Source organism: Ptychodera flava, chromosome 7 (genome assembly GCF_041260155.1).
Source record: "Ptychodera flava strain L36383 chromosome 7, AS_Pfla_20210202, whole genome shotgun sequence".
In the NCBI taxonomy this organism is placed as follows: Eukaryota; Metazoa; Hemichordata; class Enteropneusta; family Ptychoderidae; genus Ptychodera; species Ptychodera flava.
Window position 1 is genome coordinate 810,140 of NC_091934.1, and position 21,338 is coordinate 831,477.

Consider the following 21,338-nt stretch of genomic DNA (forward strand, 5'->3'; position numbering starts at 1 on the left):
TTAATTAATTTGTAATTGCATAAGTAATGAACTTTCCTAATTAGAGCGATATAGCCACAAATTAATACAACGTCAAATTTGATGAAACTTGATACAGATGTTGATCTCATAGTGTTGTAAATACTGCATCAAACTTTATGAAATATGGTACCAGTGATAATCTGTTAAGTGTTAGGATTGTATGCAAAAATATTTTGCAACATCCTGTTGATTAATTCCTAGTTGACTCATTTTATGAACTTTGGGATGGTTGCCTACATTGGTTTTATGTTTTCATCACCATGGAACTCATTCTTGGCCATTGAGCGCCATCTGCATCAAAGTATTTTTATCACAAACCTAATTAATGAAGAGGACTCTATCCTGTCTGAGGACATGTAATCAAAGTACCCATTAACAAGTGGGGACTGTGTCATCAATGATGACTTATTCTTTACATAACATGAAGGAGCTGGTTGTTAGATTGCTTGTTTTAAATTTTCTGAGAAATATCTTCAATTTCCTATTTTTGTGAAGTTTTTTCATGGAAAAAATTGCAGAAATAGTCTGCTGTATTGATTTGAAATTGTTTTTAAATCCCAACATATGTTCTCATACATATATTGCCATGTCTGAATGAGATGAGCAATTTTAAAATTTTAGGAGCCAAAGCCCTATGGGGCTTGGCCCATTGCTCAGGATCACTTCTTCTTTAGGGGCCCAAGCCGACTGGCTGGGCTCCTATTGTTATTGCTGGAGTTCTACTATTTCCTCTTTGTCTTCCTTCTTTTCTTTTTGCTCTTCTTCTGCCGTTTCTTTGTTGACCTAGATATCTTAAACGGCTGAATGGAAACTTCTTTACCACCACTATTTCGTGGTTCAAGATGGCCCCATTGCCTTTGTCATCATCTATATGTTCCTTGGACCTGGTAAATTTCACAGTTTACCTTGAATGATAACGATTATTGGACCTGATTTGATGTCTATTCTCAAACTTGCAGGGCTAATGGGTGTCAATAAGTACTCGTGCACATGACCCTTGAAATTTTCATTGGTCACATGACCTGGCAGTTAAATTGGATTTTCCAAAAAACTAAAAATGGCTTCCCCTGATGACCTAGGGTTCTGGTGAATTTCAATTCTTTTACATAGCAAGAATGACCTAAGGTCTTCAGAATTTGGAAATAAAATTGTGCGCAGTCACATGACTTTGGCAGCCAAATTTGATTTTCGAAAAATACCAATTTAATCTTTAAAAATCTTCTTCTCCAGAACCAACACACCGATTGAGCTGAAATTTTACTCAGGTCATCCGTAGAGTGATTTCTTTCAAGTTTGAAAAAACATTTTGATCAGTCATGTGGTTTGGCCGCCATATAGGATTTTGCAAAAATCCAGAATTTTAAAAATCTTCTTCTCCAGAAGTAACACATCAATTGAACTAAAATTTTACTCATATTATCCTTGGTGTGAACAATTATACGTATCAATTATCAATACATATATTTGGTATCCGGAAAAGGCATATTTTGATGTAAAGTCATAATTAACACTACATTGCTGACAATATGTGTTACCGTTTCTGAATGAACTTTTCTTTTTTAAATTATCGTATATTAGTACTTCAAACAGATTAACAGTTATCGTGATGTCAACCCATAATTTTACTTCACAAAAACTGTGTTTCTGTCAATTTTTTTTTCAGTCATTTTATAAATTTTGCACTGCACAAGATGATAGAACAAATTGCAATGTTTGAATTTGTAAACTCAAAGAATAATAATCCTTTGGTCACAGATTAAATTATTTTTTGAAAAGAAATTTACTTTTAAACACTTTTTGCATATAATGTTTACACGGTCATGTATTTCAAGGAAAATATGCCTATTAAAAACAGTAATTTCTTCACTTTCAATTTTTTTTCAATACTATGACAATTATCAGCCATGAGGTTTTACAAACACAAGACCAGATAAGCGTTTTTTATCATTTCCATAGGACTCTTTGGAAATTCCATTAAAAACAGTTAAAAGTGACTTAAAATGTTCACTTGGTATACATTTAATTTACAGATGCCAGGTTGTGTATTTCACATACACTCAGGTCAGCAGGGAAGTGCGTCATTACTATTTTGAACTGTTAATTCTTATTTCTGAATTATTTAACTTTTTTCCGCATTGAACTATCTTTAGGCAGTTTATACTGTAGCTTAGAATTTTCTTGATTGATATATTTAATCATCTTTTGGGTTCTTTGGGTCCATATCCCACCTCATGCTCCTACATCATCAACCATTGACCAACAACTCCATGCCAACAACCAATTACCTAACCTGGCCACACATTAGAGAAGGTACAGCGTCATTGACGGTATTATTTTGGTTTTACGATTGAAATCTAACACTTTTGGTCAGCTTGTATACAATACTTGGCCTGTGGCCTCAGGAATTTTACAGGTTTCTGACCAAAAGTGTGAGGTTTCCATTGAAGAACCACTTCAACTTGTGCTACCTATATCCTATACATGTATACTATTGTTGAACATGATGCTGACTTACATGTCAGCCAGTCAGATTAACCAGTCAGTGAAGACTACTTGTCCATCATTTCATATGGCATACAGTAATTAAAAAAACTGAAAAATGTGAATAATGTTGTTTTACAAAAACTCTTACTACAGGTGGAGTTCCAGTTTGTGTTGCTGAGTGACACCTTGTATTCCCCTCTACCCCCTGATTTACTACCAAGTGATGATAGTATTGATATCACTGAGAGGCCATTTCCACGCACAGTGGTAGCAGTAGAGGTGCAAGATAAAAAGAATGGTGCAAGTCATTATTGGACATTGGAAAAATTAAAGTAAGTACTATAAAAGATTACACTCTAAAAACATCTTATTTTAGCATGGTGTATATATGCTATTAGGTTTTTGTCAGTCCCCAGTGGACGTAGCCCATGGAGGTTTATACTCTTTGCTCTAAATTCTTCTGTGCCTCTATGTGAAAAGATAATTAGCATGACACTTTTTCAGCCTATTTGGGACAGCAAGGGATTAAAGTAAGCAATGATGGCTGTTACAACTAAATGTTATCAGTCTGCAATTACTTCTCAACTGCAATATGTGGTACTTTTACAGGCCATGCCTTTGAAGTTGAATGAAAAAAAAACAAACGTTTTATTTCATCTGTCCAAAAAATGCCTTGTCCTGAAAACCTGAAACCTGTCCTGAAACAGATTACCCTTATTCCTACAAAGTTGCAAATCCAACCATAGGCAATTTTCTCAAGGGTCTATGGTCAAACATTGTACCAGTCACAGCATCATAATTGTTCAATAGTAGTATAGTGAATTGAGCTGCTGCCATAGCTCTCTGGAGTTCTGTTTATTAGCAGTGTTCTCCACAAATAAAAAAAATTAAGTGGGTGGCTAATTTGCATAACTATTTGCATAATATTTACATAATCATTTGCATAATATTTACATACCCCCGGTATATTGACCAAATATTGCTGATAACACACTATGCACTACAGTTTAACTCCTACCCTTGTTTAATTCAAATAAAGAAAGGTTAGGAGAGTAAACTATACCATTACAGTTGGTAAAGCTGCTCAGATCAAAGAAACTTTTAAAAGATGTAAAACAATGACATATCGAAGTTCCCATGACAGCATCGCTAGGAAAATACTACGTTTTTTCAGTACATTTATCAGGGTTCTGTGACCCTGCGCACCCCGGTACCAAAATAGAAGAGTCCCACTCTGATGTCATATCTGCCATTGTTTACAGTATTTTCAGTCACGCACGCGGTCTCGGTTTTGATTCTCTTCACATGCATTTCATTTGTTTAAAGCTATTAACGCTGCATCTGTTAAGAGTTTTAACCGTTGACTATAACAATTTTCATTGCTATGTTGCTGTTTTCACAAGATACTGACCGTTTGATCTTGGAAAGTTGAGTTGCTCTTACGTGCAGCCAACGAATGCCGGTGCGGTGACAGACAGTTCCCTAAGCTATGCTACGCTGTTGATCGGCAGCATATACCGGTATGAAGTCTTCGTTCCAAGTTTACTTTTTTGCTCACGTGTTCACACACTTGAGCATATGTTGCAGCGATGTCTGTCTGTCTGTATGTCCGTGTGTCTGTCTGTCTGTCTGTCTGTCTGTCTGTCTGTCTGTCTGTGTGTTGGTCCGATATCTCAAAAACGGCTTATCAGATCGGAATCGAATCTGGTAAATAGATTCAGTTAGCAAATGGCAAGAACTGATTAGTTTTTGTGGGTGTGGCTTGCATACTTTTTGCTCATTTGCATAATTAATGATTTTAGATAAAACGGATACACATTAAAAACGGTGCACACAATTTGATGAGATTTGCTACAAATGTTGATCATACCAAGATATATTAGCAGTGGGAACCATTAAGGGGTGACATGAAAGATAGTTGCTAATTTGCATATTTAATGAACTTTCCTAATTAGGGATATATATCTGAACTGACTTGATCAAAATTGATGAAACTTGCTATGTACATTAGTGACACTATAATACAATATTATTGAAAGTCATTAAGCATTTTCTCTTCAGCCAATTCGTAATTTGCATATTTAATGAACTTTCCTAATTAGGGATATATATCTGAATTGACTTGACCAAAGTTGACAAAACTTGCTACATATATTGAAGATACTATGATACAACATTATTGAAAGTCATTAAGCATTTTTACTTCAGCCAATTCCGAATTTGCACATTTAATGAATTTTCCTAATAAGGGATATATATCTGAATTAACTTGATTGTAGTGGTTGAAACTTGCTGTATACATCAAAGATACTGTGATATAACATTATTGAAAGTCAAAAGACATTTTTACTTCAGCCATTTCCTAATTTGCATATTAAATGAATTTTCATAATTAGGGATATATATCTGAACTGACTTGATCAAAATTGATGAAACTTGCTATGTAAATTAATGACACTATAATACGATATTATTGAAAGTCATTAAGCATTTTCTCTTCAGCCAATTCGTAATTTGCATATTTAATGAACTTTCCTAATTAGGGATATATATCTGAATTGACTTGACCAAAGTTGACAAAACTTGCTACATATATTGAAGACACTATGATACAACATTATTGAAAGTCATTAAAGCCCCAGTATTTGTAACTTTTAACAATTTTTTTCATATTTTTGATTAAAATGACATCCTCAGTATGTGAAAGTAGACCATAATTAATACTGAATGGCATGGTTTGCATGCCCAGCCCGACTCATGATTAACAGTAAAAGGAGTTAAAAATGACTTCTTGTCCGGACCAGAAGTCAGCTTTGTTGACACACGAAACGAAACGTAATCACACCACCGCGCATGCTCAACCACATCTACGCAAGTTTTGTTGTGGCGTCCGTCATTGAGGACAGAGTAAGACAAAGAAAAAACATTTTGAGCACCCCCGTATTAGCTTTCAATTTTTGAATGACCCCCAGGTCATAAATACTGACGGTTCCCTTACTTGCTGCCAAAGGCCATTGCATTCACTGCATTCGACAGTCTACCATACATTGCCAAACTATGTTGCTTCGATTTTGCAATCACCTTGCCGCTAAAGCAACAATCAGCTGAAATTTATTACTTCAAGTTACTCAATTTTGATAGCTATTTGCCTACAGAAGTGAGCCAAGTGTATATTGTGTCGTTTTGATTTTACACCGGTACCCGGAGTTCTGAATGTGTAATCAGTTTGATTTCAAAATATTTCATCAATTAAGAGCGGAAATCGTCACTGACTTTTGCTGTCTTTTGACTATGGTTGTTTATAAATTTTTTCTGTCCTTTACGATTTCTTTGGATGGGTCGTTGGAGTCAAGGGTGGGACGTGTGAAATTGTTCTGTTGTTAACACTTCATACAAATTTGAAGGAGTAATAACAAGTGACATTGTAAAACAACGAAGCTACAAATAATCTGTCTTCCTTTCGTGTGATCGAACGGAAGTTGACCATTCAGTGTCATTGTGAACATTTTGCGGCTGAACCTCATAGCGTCGCGGGTAACAATGATTGCGTTGCGGTGAGATCGAAAATGTCGAGGGCTTGAACAATAGCGTAACGGGCGGCGACGCTGTTTTGGACTAGGGAGAACCCTGAATTTTAGGGTGCTAAAAGAATGTAAGTACTTTCTTGGGGGGAAATTCGGCAAAATCAATCGAGACAACACTTAGATCTTGATGCGACCACAAAGTTTATTGTGTGAATGGGTTGACAAGTTGGTCGAGCTTCTCTCGCAGTCTTTCTTCCGCTATGATCGTCGTGACATATCTTGACGAGGTACTAAAATGACAAATTCACACATACAACAACAGCAAAATGTGCCTTATTGATTTAAATTAACACTTTATTGAAATTAAATATAGAAACAAACAAAAGCACGACATAAAAACATTGCTGTAAACCAAACCTGCCACCCCAGAACAAAGGCTGACGGTGGGTTTCAAAAGCATGGGCGGCCAAAAATTAAACTGGGCGACCTAGATTTTATCTGGGCGGCCGTGAAATTAAAGTGGGCGCACCACCCACTTAAAAGGCGGTGTGGAGAACACAGATTTCATAATTCATTTAATTTGCTTCACTCTCCCTATGCATTTCAGGGAGTAGTTTTATCACTCTCATAACACTCCCACAGATAATTTTAGGAGCTCATTTTTCATGTGCCTGAGCCCGAATTTGATCGGTGCATGGCGCCCCTCACTTCAAGAGAGAGCCCTCACTCCAAGCCTTCACATTCGCTCGCACTTCGATTGTTAGAGCCTTCACTCCAAGCCCTCACATTCGCTTGCACTTTGATTGTGCTGGCCCTCACTTCAGCCCTGCACTTGTCGATTTCCGGCACCCCTACATACCTTGCTGAGGTCTATAGAAGCTATAAAATATTGTACGTATACACACCCAGGCTTGCGAAATGTAATCAAATATGGACAAAGTGTCATCCACGCTATGTTTTATACATTTGTTAGCTTGTTTTGACAACTATGTGGGAGCGACAGTGTCATTATCACTATTTTTATGCTCCCATATATGCATATGTATATATGCAAATGGGAGGTATTCGTATAAGGTGGCAAAATGGCGTCTGTGTGTATGTATGTAAGTATGTATCTATGTCTGTTAGTCCGTCCACATCAAAAACTCCTAAACCGTAGCACCTACTGTCTTAGTATTTGGTGTACAGGTGCACCTAGGGGTGGAGATATGAATTTGCTCAAATGAACATGTCAGTGCCAAAAATATGCAAATGAGGGGGGGAAAAGGAAAAATCCTGCAAATGGCTAAAACTCAGTGAGCATTGGTCAGATTTGGTTGAAACTTGGTATGCAGATTTCTTTAGGTATTCTAAATTATGTGCGCAAAAATTGGGATGAAATTTGCATGTTTGTATTTTTAGGGTATTTTTTCCGTTTTTAGTCAAAAAATCTTGTTCTCTGAAAGCGCTTGTCTGATTGCTATGAAACTTAATATTCATGTTCCTCAGAATGACCTTAGTCATGCTTGTACAAATTGGTATTGATATTGTCATATTTGTAATTTTGGGGCAATTTTCACCAATTTTTGATAAAAATTTTTTAATCCAAAACTGCTGATTTGATAGCTTTGATACATATATTTGGTATACAGGTATCCAAGATTAATCTCAATATAATGTATTGAAGGTATGTTGAAACTGGCAATTTTTTTTTGGGGGGGGGGGGGGGGGGGCAATTTTTGCCTTTTTTTGGTCAAAATTTTTCTCCTAAAACTTCTGATCTGGTAGCTTTGATATCTAGTGTACAGGTTCCTAGGGTTTATGTTAATTAGATATATTTAAAATTAGGATGAAATCTGCAATTTTGTATTTTGGGGGCAATTTTTCTCATTTTTGGTCAAAAAATATGTTTCTCAAAATTTACCAGTCAGATTGCTTTGATATTTAGTAAACCGGTCCTTAGGGTTTTTGTTAATAAGATATATTGAAATTAAGTTGAAATCCGGAATTTTGAATTTTTGGGGCAACTTTGCGAAACTTTTAGTTTTACTGGGATATCTTTCATTTCGTATTTTTAAGATTTTTTTTGGTAATTTTATACCTACTGGAACTAAGAGTGTATAATGTGGTGATTTAGTAAGCATTTGATATGGTAAACTGTATTTGGTGTTGAAATGCGGTAAAAAAATCCTGGCAGATTTTGAAAAAATTCCATACAAATGCCAATAAAAAATTCAGCCAGAGAAGGTTTGACAAAAAGAAAAGGTGGAAGAGTGGGGAAAAAAGAATATACAATGGATCGGATAAAAAAGATAATGTACCTCATCGAGCTTCCAGACACCATCCCTTATCAAATGGTCCACCCTGATGTATTTTTGTGCACAATTAACCATGCAGTGTATTTTAGTTTAAGATGTCAAGTTAGGTAAGGATTTGAAAGGAATAGTCAAGTTCATCACAGTTTTACTTTATCTCTTGTGTCATCATCCTTGTGTAATTGGTTAAGTTTGTAAGTTGTTCCAGATGTGGATGTACCAGCTGTTCTGGAAGAAAACAATGTTTACTTTTTCCTGTAGGGTTTCTGAGTTGATGATTGTATGTTGAAATTTCTCCATATGAGCAAAGTGTAAACATTGGTTGCACGTTATGTATTTCAGTCTATGTCAAATATTGTAAATGAAAAATCAAGAACAGTTTACTGTGTGCTTGTAAAAGATAACATATTTGTCAATACATAAACTGCCTTGCAGATTGATTGTCTTAAATATTATCACAGAAGTAGAAAAGGAAAAGAAACTAATCAAATTGCTGTAACATATTCACTCTCAGTGCCTGTATAGGCCTATACTTAACTATTTTATCATTACATTCAGCTGTTTGTTATATCTTTATCACTCTCCATGGGCTAAGGCACACTTGGGGTCAATGTCATCACTCTGTGCCAGTCTGTGTATGTCAGTCTGTCTTTATATGTATGTCCATGTTTCATACAATTGTTGACTTGTTTTGATAACTATATGGGAGCGAACAGTGATGTTGTCACTATTTTTTTTAACACCCCTCCACATGAATGTGACGTTAAAGTGCAGTTGCTTTGGATATATATGGCTTATTAGTTCCCCCGGACGAAGTCCAAGGGGACTTATGGTTTGGGTTCCGTCAGTCCATGCAGATATCTCAGACAGGTCTGAGCCAATTCCTTTCAAACTTAGTACAAGGATAATACACTATGGCATACATATGCACGTCCATAAAAGAGTTCTGTTTGTTAAGAGATTCCACCAAGTTTGACAAAACTTTGTGCACATGATGGTCACATAATTCATAATTCATAATTCCACTAATATTTCAATAAATAGTGACTCAAATTTAATGAAACGTCTTATAGATGTATACATACCTGAGCTGTTACTTTGTGCAAAGGCATTTGGTAAGATCATGTCAATTAATAGCTAATTTGCATATTTGATGAATTTTTGTAATTAGGGTGCTATTAAGTCAAGATATACCCACTCAAATCATGGTACAGATGCAACAATACAACAATGAATAATATCAACCAGAACATTCTTAGCACTCCTGCATGAAACTTCCTGCTTTTGCTTTTGTCTCAGTTAAATGAAACTTTCTTCATTAACACTTCTCTCAAATACATGACACAGCTATGAAATATAGAGAAGAAGAAAAGTGTTGATTTTACACATGCAAATGCAATTCTCAAGCAGCACAGTACATTTTGTGCCATTAAATAACACACCCCATTAGGGGAATGCTGCATTATTGCATGGTACCTGAAACCCGAGTTCTTGCCTGACCAACTCGGGTGACAAACAGAAGACTTTTAATCCCCAAGGTGTGAATGTTCCATTGTTATGTTTATCTAATCCAGCTGGTGCTATTGTAGTGCCATTGTAGGAAAGGCAGGTCTGTGAAATTGATCTTCTAGGGAAGTCAGGTATTCCTAAGTTAATGGAGGTTTCCCTTAATGCAGTGTTTATGAAATAATTCATTGTATTTTGGCACGTAATTTCCGGGATGGCATCATACACTGCAACGTGTAAGTTAGCATGGAAGGGACGGCGACATCTCTCTACCTTCAAAATTTTCTTCACCTTGCGGAAGCTATGATCACTTGAATGCCAACTGTAAGTCTGGTTGATGTTGAGGACTTTCCTTGATGTTGAGGACTTTCTTTGAGATATAGATCCGTCACTCAAAAATTATGCCAGTGAGTTTCATCAAAGTTGTATTTCCCAAACCAAAGTAAATACATGAAAGAAAACTTTGATGATATGTAATGCAGTTTCAAGCTTGTTGTGAGTGGCATGCTTAAACAACCATCGTGATTTTAGACTAAGCAGAGCATGGGAAACGTTCGCTGTTCGCTGTAATATAAGATCAAAGACTCAATTCGTTGCAAATGTTTACTTTTCTTAATGATAAGCAACATGTAGACTTGTCGAGCTCTGCATGACAAACTGGACACTTGATCAAATTCCAATGTAAATATTTCCACAATTATGAGCATGGAAGAATAAAAGTAAAGCCCTAAAATTTAAGATTTTTCCTATCATTTGTAAAATTCTGGGCATGGGTATATGATAAATCAATTATTAGTCCCGGTGGACACCGTCCGGGGGGACTTATAGGTTTGGTCATGTCCGTGCGTGCGTGCGTGCGTGCGTCCGTTTACGCAGATCTCAGATCTCAGACATGCCCAGGTCAATTTCTTTCAAACTTTGCATAAGGATAGTACCCTACCCCATACAGATGCACGTCGATTTGTTTCACAATGCTATCAAATTGGGCCGTGTTAGAGGACTTTTTAGTTTTCACCTCCATAGACTTCCATGTATAAGGCAGTCTCCATAGACTCCCATGTATAAGGCAGTCCATAGACTCCCATGTATAAGGCAGTCCATAGACTCCCATGTATAAGGCCAAGAAAAATAAAAATTTAGTTTCTCATCGTATTCATATCGCAAAAAGGATGCAGTGACAGTTTTTAGTCCCCACGGATGAAGTCCAGGGGGCTTATAGATTGGGTCATGTCCGTCTGTGAGTCCATCCGTTCACGCAGATATCTCAAATATTTTGACAAAATGTCATGTGACCTTGGTGACCTTTGACCTCAAATATATATATTTGTCCATAACTCAGTAACCACAAGTGCTACACCCTTCATATATGGTATGATGGGACAGCTTATGACGCCACATATTGTACCTCATTAATTATGTGCATATCTAATTTTGAGCGAGCCAATAGAGCTAGAGGTCTCATTTTTGGTATATAGGGATAACTTAGCAATACTATTTATTTTTCAAAATGTCACGTGACCTTGGTGACATCCGTGATGTGACCTTTGACCTCAAATATACATATTTGTCCATAACTCAGTAACCACAAGTGCTACACCCTTCATATATGGTATGATGGGAGACCTTATGACGCCACATACTGTACCTCATTAATTATGCGCATATCTAATTCTGAGCAAGCCCAATAGAGCTGGATGTCTGATTTTTGGTATATAGGGATAACTATAGGATAGAAATTTTTTGACCAAATGTCATGTGACCTCGATGACCTTTGACCTGAAATATACGTTTATGTCGATAAATACGTAACCACAAGTGCTATGTCCTTTATATCTATACCCTCCAATTCTGATAGGATATTAGACCTTAAGATGTCACATCTTGTACCTCATTATTATGCGCATATGTATTTCTTGGCTGGCCAATACAGTTAGAGGTCTGATCTTTTTTCCCGATTTAGAACCATAACTTAGACATGCCTCATGTGTTTCAAATTGGGAACAATGACATAGACCTATGTGCCCATAGATCTCAACATATACACTCCAGTGATACTTCTTAATGACCACATTTCCCTGCCCCATCAAGACTAATACTCCTATTACAAGTGGGGACTATGTCATTGTCAATGACTTGTTTATTAAAGCAATAAAGCACACCCAGCGATGGTATTTTTTCACGAGATTTTGACCAGTTCACGACATATATGCATGAGCAATAGCGAGTGCATATATGAAGTGAACTGGTCAAAATCGAGTGGTATACCGTCGCTGGGTGTGATTTATTGATATTACCGTACGGTATATCATAACTGTGTTACAGTACATTGAAATTCTGGCGTGGAACATCAAAAACGGATTTTTTGCTCAAGCTGAGAGCTCGTGCGTATGCCAGCCGTGGTATATCGCCAATATACCACAGTTCTTTTCACGTCTCGACCAATCAGATCGCCATCAATATACTGGTATGATATAATACCCAATATTACATGTTCCTTGAATTAAATTCAGCATTCATGGTATATGTGGTGTCAAACACTCAATTATGTCTTGTGTGATGCAGCACAAATGACACCCATGCTAATAGCACATAGGAACAGGCACTATTAGGTAATAACCTCTTAATATCAGTTTTCTATAAATTACTTTTACATCCCTCCATTACTTATTAATTGACTGATTGGATTTCAATTTTTGTCTTGCAGCCAACGATTGGAAATGATGCGTGAAATGTATGATAATTGTGTTGACATGACACCAACAACACCTGAAAGTAATATCACATTTGAAAATGCAGTGACTGGGGGAGATCCATTCTATGACAGATTTCCTTGGTTTAGGATGGTCGGCAGGTAAGAAATGCTTAGTGATTCTGTCAGTTTATGACATGATCATTAGACTCTGTTAAGTTGGTGTTTTGAAAACGTGATCGATATTTTAAAGGCTGAAACTTGTTGACCTATTGTAGAATGCAAACTCACCTACTTAAACATTGTGCTTATAAGATCCCCACTCATTCAACATATAATCTTGAATCTTTTGTTGTGGAAAAAGAACTTGGTCTTAAAAAATAAACACTTTTTAACATGCATTGGTCAATTCATGAATACTTATCAATAATATGCTAACTTAAAGGCATCATAATGTAGTTTGTGGGATAGTAGTTCAACAATGACAGAGGTGTACAACGTTAAAATATCATGCTGCAATCATTCTGCATTGTTACTTTTTTGCCAATACTGCCAAAGATGTAGGTGAATTAGACATGCTGTGCTGTTTGTTATACTGTTTGTAAGATATTGAAAACAGTTTCATTCTCCCCTAAACTGTTTGCACATTGTTGGCTAACATGAACAGTTTCACTTTTCCCAAATTATATTCTTCAGTACAAGACAGTGTCTGACTGATCATGTGATCCCAGTATCCTCACCCTACTTTAGTTATCATTGTCAAAATGTGGTTGATTGTGTTTTGACCATGGTCAATTATGATCATTGAATGCACACATTTGTGTTCTGACCTTGAAAGTTCACCACAGTCAACCATAATCGATGACGACCATGGAACAAATCGTTTTATTGTGGGATTATGGTCAGCCATTTCATGATCATTGGCAGTCGTTCATGGTCACAGAAAACGGTTTTACTAAATTAAATTTGTTGTCAGTTCATTGTTGTTTATGGTCATTGGCAGTCAGTTCATTGCTGTGTGTGGTCACAGGCGGTCAGTTCATTGCTGTGTGTGGTCACTGGTGGTCAGTTCATTGCTGTGTGTGGTCACTGGCAGTCAGTTCATTGCTGTGTGTGGTCACTGGCGGTCAGTTCATTGCTGTGTGTGGTTTCTGGCGGTCAGTTCATAACACAATATATAGTAGTGTAAAATGGAAGCAGAATATTTGTAAATCTGCAGTCTTTAACACCATGAAATCACATGACAGGTCCAGCCAAATCTGTTAGCAGACCACAATCAGTCTACGATAACGCCACAAAAGGAAAGTTACTTAAATATTCATGAGTTAACTTATTAGCCAATCAGTGAACTGTTTTTGGAGGCTCTTTTGTAATTTTACACGTATCTCCAGAATGGTCTTTCTGACGATCATGTTGATTGGTGGAAAAAACCACAATATGTTTCTATGCATGCGTTGACCTTTGATCTTGAAGCTCACCGTTGATTTTGATAATCAACCTCTGCGTTCAGGCTCTAAGCGGTCTGAAAGACATGCTACCGCCCGTTTTAGCGCAAACAACCATGGTAAGGGACTGGTCAGTTTCTTCGGCGTGGGGGGGGGGAGCCGGTGGATTATTTTTTGCCGACGTCAAAAAGTGGCTGACCCCCCTATTCCAAATTTTGAAAATAAGGTGACCCCCATCCCAAATTTGAAAACAGGGTGACCCCCCCCCCCCCCCCCCCCCCCGCACGCGACAGCTGTAAAACAAAAGGTGGACATAAAATATACATACTATATATATATATATATATATATATATATATATATATATATATATATATTATATATATATATATATGTGTGTGTGTATATTTAATATTAATATATTTTGTATTTTACATACATTTATATTTTAACAGTCATTCTGTGTTTTAATGAAATTGTTGACATGTCAGTTGTAAGATAGGAATTTCAAAGTGTCAATCTTGAAGTTTGAATACAGTACATTTTGAATGAGTTGTGAATGTATTTCACATTTGCTATGCTTAACCAGATGTCCTGAACAGAAATGGATGTCAATCATTAATATCAAAGAGGAAAAAGCAGTAAATCAAAACTTTTGATGGGTGTTAAGACTTGCCAGCCATCCAATTAAATCTCCTGAGCAGCCATAGAGAGGCATTTTAGGTAAATCTGATGTGTGCAATGTCTGAGATGACCTTTTCTTGTAACATTGAAACCATAAAAGCACAGCTAATGACAAAAACAGCCTTTTTAACTGTTATTTTGGTCATAAAAAAGCATTCTACAGAAAACCTAAGACACAAAGGAAAACAGTTGCATCAATGACAATGAAAGATATCTTGTCATTTTTCTATCTCTAAAATAAGTCACTTTATCAAATATATATTGTGAAATATTTGTGCATGTTGCTTTCTCATACTGAATTCTCATACAGAGAACAGAAAAGTATCAGGAATTTGTCATGCTTTTCATATGAAATGCAGATTTCATAACGGTACACTTTCACTTAGCAAACATCAAGATATCTTTGGCATATATCTCTGATTTATTAAAGTATGGTGCCTGAAGGGCGTGGAGAAAAATATGAAACATCCTGATACCTCTGATATATATTTCTTGTTTATTTTAAAAGTCATGCACAGGAAGGGCGTGCTGAAAAATGTCTGATATATTAAAGTAATGTGCTCGAAGAGCACGCCGTAAAATATTGAACATACAGATATCTCTGATATATGTATGCCTGATATGTTAAAGTTGGGCGTGCTGAAAATATGTCTGATTATTAAAGTTACGCGCCCGAAGGGCGTGCCGAAAAATGCAACTGAACGATGAAATTTGTGGCTGACATGATGCATTTTAGGCAATGATGAGCCTGTGTCTAAATTCAAAAACACACTGACCCCCCCTATTGGGCATTTCAAAAACATTGTGACCCCTTATCACCAAAGTCAAAAACAGGGTGACCCCCCCATGAATCCACCTCCCCCCCCCCCCCAAGCCGAAGAAACTGACCAGTCCCTAACGATCAACTATAGGGTTAAAAGTCACTAAGACGATGCCTTTACAACAGTCTGATAGGCCTAATTTATGAGGGTCATCGCTGTAGCTGCCTTATGGCACAGTCCCTCGTGGGCTATTCAGCTCTGGGACTATTCGCCCCATACTAGACGAGTGTACATAAGCGAGAAACAACCCTCACTTATGTACACTCGTCTATGGGGCAAATAGTCCCAGAGCTGAATAGCCCACGAGGAACTGTGGTTATGGTTACTCGCTCGCCTTTGCAGGCTTTGACGCTGCGCATGCGATCCCCCCTCCCCCCCCCCCCCCCCCCCCCCCCCACCTTCGTAAGTAAGTAAAGTAAAGTAAAGTAAAGTAAAGTAAGACTTTTTTGAAATGGTATCCCATTTGGGAACTTGATCATAAAGTACAATAAAGGTTCTGCAAAAAACAACAATGAAAGAGTATATATATATATATATATATATATATATATATATATATATATATATATATATATAATATATATATATATATATATATATATATATATATATATATATATATATATATATATATATATGAGGTCAACATATTACAGGTTCATAAATAGTTTACATTGTTTTTTAGTCCCCACGGACACCGTCCGGGGGGACTTATAGGTTTGGTCATGTCCGTGCCTGCGTGCGTGCGTGCGTCAGTCCGTCCGTTCACGCAGATATCTCAGACATGCCCAGGTCAATTTCTTTCAAACTTTGCACAAGGATAGTACCCTACCCTGTACAGATGCACGTCGATTTGTTTCACAATGCGATCAAATTTGACCGTGTTAGAGGACTTTTTAGTTTTCACCTCCATAGACTCCCATGTATAAGGCAGTCTCCATAGACTCCCATGTATAAGGCAGTCCATAGACTCCCATGTGTAAGGCAGTCCATAGACTCCCATGTATAAGGCCAAGAAAAATAAAAATTTAGTTTCTCATCGTATTCATATCGCAAAAAGGATGCAGTGACAGTTTTTAGTCCCCACGGATGAAGTCCAGGGGGCTTATAGATTGGGTCATGTCCGTCCGTGAGTCCATCCGTGAGTCCATACATCCATACGTATTTGTCCATAACTCAGTAACCATTACACCCTTCATGTATAGTATGATGGCACACTTTATGATGCCACATATTGTACCTCATTAATTATGTGCATATCTAATTTTGAGCGAGCCAATAGAGCTAGAGGTCTGATTTTTGGTATGTAGGGATAACTTAGCACTACAATTTTTTTGACAAAATGTCTGTGACCTTGGTGACCTTTGACCTCAACTATACATATTTGTCCATAACTCAGTAACCACAAGTGCTACACCCTTCATATATGGTATGATGGGACAGCTTATGAGGCCACATTATTGTACCTCATTAATTATGTGCATATCTAATTTTGAGCGAGCCAATAGAGCTAGAGGTCTGATTTTTGGTATATAGGGATAACTTAGCAATACAATTATTTTGACAAAATGTCACATGACCTCGATGACCTTTGATCTCAAATATACATATTTGCCCATAACTCAGTAACCACAAGTGCTACACCCTTCATATATGGTATGATGGGAGACCTTATGATGCTTCATACTATACCTCATTAATTATGCGTATATCTTATTCTGAGCAATTCCCTAGAGCTTGATGTATGATTTTTGGTATATAAGGATAACTATAGGATAGAAATTTTTTGCCCAAATGTCATGTGACCTCGATGACCTTTGACCTGAAATATACGTTTATGTCGATAAATACGTAACCACAAGTGCTATGTCTTTTTAGCTCCGCTGTCAGCGACATGGAGCTTATCAAATAGGTTGATTTTCCGTCGTTGTCCATCGTTGTCGTCCGTCGTCGTCCGTCGTCGTCGTCTGTCGTCGTCGTCCGTCAACAATTGCTTTCTCCTCTGAAACCGCAAGTCCAATTGCTTTGAAATTTTATATGCAGTTCACTTGGGGTGACTTCACTTAAGTTTGTTCAAATCGTGGTGAAATTTGCATATTTGTATTTTTGGGGCATTTTTTGCTGTTTTTGGTAAAAAAATCTTCTTCTCTGAAACCGCTTGTCCGATTTCTTTGAAATTTAATATGCAGTTTACTGAGGGTGACCTCATTTAGATTTGTTCAAATCTTGGTGAAATTTGCATATTTGTATTTTTTAAGGCAATTTTTGTTATTTTTGGTAAAAAAATCTTTAAAAATCTTCTTCTTCAAAACTACCAGTCAGATAGCTTTGATATTTGGTACATATGTCCTTAGGGATGATCTATTTCAGATTTGTTCAAATTGTGCAGCAATATGCAAATTTGCATTTTTAAGGCAATTTTTGCCATTTTTGGTCAAAAAATGTATTTCTCAAAAGGTGCTGGTCTGATAGTTTTGAAATTTGGTATACAGGTTTCTACAGATGAGCTAAGTAATATATATTGAAATTATTGTGAAATCTGTAATTTTGTATTTTTGGGGCAATTTTTGCCGTTTTTGGTTAAAAAATGTGTATTTCCAAAACTGCTCATTTGATAGCTTTGAAATTTGGTATACATGTTCCTACAGATGAACTAAATGATATTTATTGAAATTATGATGAAATACGCAATTTTGCACTTTTGGGGCAATTTTTTCCATTTTTGGTCAAAAAATGTGTATTTCCAAAACTACTCATCTGATAGCTTTGAAATTTGGTATACAGGTTTCTATAGATTAACTAAATGATATTTATTGAAATGATGATGAAATCTGCAATTTTTATTTTTGGGGGCAATTGTTGCCATTTTTGGTCAGAAAATTTTATTCTCAAAAAACTACTCATCAGATAGCTTTGGTTGACATGTTCTTAGGGATGATCCGATGTGATATATTCAAAGTATGATGAAATCTTCAATTGTGTATTTTTGCAGCTATTTTAGCCACTTTTCTCTGGCCACTGCATTGAGCTATCAAAGATTTCCACCTTCTTCATCAACATGTGTCAAAAATAGATATTCTCTACATAAACACAGCGGAGCTATATCGGCCGCTAGGTCGCTTGTATATTTAGTAGGATGGGAGACCTTATGACAACACACGCTTTACCTCATTAATTATGCACACATCTAATTCTGGCCAAGGAAATAGAGCTAGAGGTCTGATTTTTGGCATATAGGGATTAATTAGCAATACAATTTTTTACGCTCCCATATATGCATATGTATATATGCAAATGGGAGGTATTCGTATAAGGTGGCAAAATGGCATCTGTGTGTATGTAAGTATGTCTGTTAGTCCGTCCAGATCAAAAACACAAAAACTACAAGACGATATGTCTTCATATTTGGTAATTAGAGGCATCCTAGGTTGGAGATGTGAATTTTGTTCAAATGAAGATGTCTGTGTCAAAAATATGCAAGTGAGGTACAAAAAAGTGAAAATTGGTGAAGATGCTGCAACTCGGGAACCACTAGGCAGAATGTGTCGATATTTTGTGTGTAGGTAGGTAGCGTCAATCCTTTATAAAACTGTTAATTTTTAGCCCCGCTGTCAGCGACGCGGAGCTTATCAGATAGGTTGATTTTCCGTCGTCGTCCGTCGTCGTCGTCGTCATCCGTCGTCGTCCGGCAACAATTGTCTTCTCCTCTGAAACCGCAAGTCCAATTGCTTTGAAATTTAATATGCAGTTTACTTAGGGTGACTTCAGTCAGATTTGTTCAAATCATGGTGAAATTTGCATATTTGTATTTTTAAGGCAATTTTTGTCATTTTTGGTGAAAAAATCTTTAAACATCTTCTCCTTCAAAACTACCAGTCAGATAGCTTTGATATTTGGTACATATGTCCCCAGGGATGATCTATTTCAGATTTGTTCAAATTGTGCAGAAATATGCAAATTTGCATTTTTAAGGCAATTTTTGCCATTTTTGGTCAAAAAATGAATTTCTCAAAAAGTACTGGTCTGATAGTTTTGAAATTCAGTATACAGGTTTCTATAGGTGAACTTAGTAATGTATATTAAATTTCTTATGAAATCTGTAATTTTGTATTTTTGGGGCTATTTTTTCCATTTTTGGTCAAAATATGTGTATTTCCAAAACTACTCATCTGATAGCTTTGCAATTTTGTATACATGTTCCTACAGATCACTTTAATGATATTTATTGAAATTATGATGAAATCTGCAATTTTGTAATTTTGGGCAATTTTTGCCATTTTTGGTCAAAAAATGTGTTTCTCAAAAAGTACCTGTCTGAAAGCTTTGAAATTTGGTATACAGGTTTCTACAGATGAGCTAAGTAATATATATTGAAAATCTGATGAAATCTGTAATTTTGTTTTTTGGGGGCAATTTTCACCATTTTTGGTCAAAAAATGTGTTTCTCAAAAAGTACTCGTCTGATAGCTTTGAAATTTGGTATACAGAATTCTATAGATGAACTAAATGATATTTATTGAAATTATGATGATGTCTGCAATTTTGAATTTTGGGGGCAATTTTAGCCATTTATGGTCAAAACCTATGTTTCTCAAAAAGTACTGGTCTAACAGCTTTGAAATTTGGTATACAGGTTTCTATAGATGAACTAAATTTGATCTTTTGAAATTATGATGAAATCTGCAATTTTTATTTTTTGGGGCAGTTGTTGCCATTTTTTGTCAGAAAATTTACTCTGAAAAAACTACTCATCAGATAGCTTTGGTTGACATGTTCTTAGGGATGACCATTTTTGCATCTATTTTTGCCACTTTTTTCTGGCCACTGCATTAAGGTATCAAAGATTTCCACCTCCTTCATCAACATGTGTCAAAAATAGTTATTCTCTATAAAACACAGCGGAGCTATATCAGCCGCAAGGTCGCTTGTAGAGGGATAGTATTAATTTTATATTTTTAAGAATTTTTTTTCATTTTTAGGTTGAATATCTTTGTCCTAAAACTTGGTGTCCACATTACTATGGATTATCCATGCATTTTGTATATATTTGAATGGTGATATTTTGGTTGTTTTATTGTAGAAATTTTTTTTGGACACGCATTGAAAGTCAATGTTCAAGGTCAATTTATTTTTAACTGCGTCACTGCTGCAGAGCCAGCTCCACCTATTTCAACGCGTCATTGCTGTTATGGTTACGTGTAGCACCCTGTTGTTGCAGCCTGAAGAGAGACATGTAATTAGGGAATAGTAACAATTGAAGTAATAGCCAAATTGTGACGCAATACATGCCATTGTTCGTAAAGAAAACTTGAAGCTACAACTCGTTACTACTCTGGACTTCGGCATATCTCCTGCGTTTTGCAAGATTTTTGGTGCACCTCACGAGTCAGAAGGTAAGCTATTCTGTATGTCTATCAATACCTGTTTTAGAATGTATGGTCTATTATATTTATGCATATTTTTACATGGAGAAGTTGTGTATAAGTGGATTGTAGTGTGTGAACATGTACTTGAACTGTAGCGCTTGTGAAATTATTCATAATGCCATTGCCGAGTCAAAATATCCGGAAGTGACAATGGGGATTACATGTTGTGAGGTTACTTTGAGATATAGTGTGTTGCGTAGCATGCATTTTGATGTGAATTTGAAACTGCATGTTCAGTTGTCAATTATCATCTGTTCAGCTACAGTGCACGGAGCTGAGTTTAGGGACTGTGTGGTTCGGTTCATCGATATATACGGCGGTTCAGCCCATGCCCAGCGTTGATGTCTGTTCAGTATGTTGCCTAACCGCTGAAACAACAGCAAAACCTTTCTAAAAAAACAACTCAGTTGAACACATTAAAGTGTACCGTTTAAAGTAGAGGTT

The 21,338-nt window shown here is 36.4% G+C and overlaps 1 protein-coding gene across 16 annotated transcripts in view; it reads left to right on the plus strand.

Moving 5' to 3' along the window:
• Positions 1 to 21,338, plus strand: part of LOC139137831 (kinesin-like protein KIF1A) — a 668,091-nt gene that overhangs the window by 283,325 nt on the left and 363,428 nt on the right. For all 16 annotated transcript variants that reach the window (XM_070706099.1, XM_070706106.1, XM_070706100.1 and 13 more), the window contains 2 exons: positions 2,659 to 2,837; positions 12,534 to 12,680. In XM_070706099.1, coding sequence (XP_070562200.1) covers positions 2,659 to 2,837; positions 12,534 to 12,680 — 326 coding nt within the window. The remainder of the gene's footprint in view (positions 1 to 2,658; positions 2,838 to 12,533; positions 12,681 to 21,338) is intronic.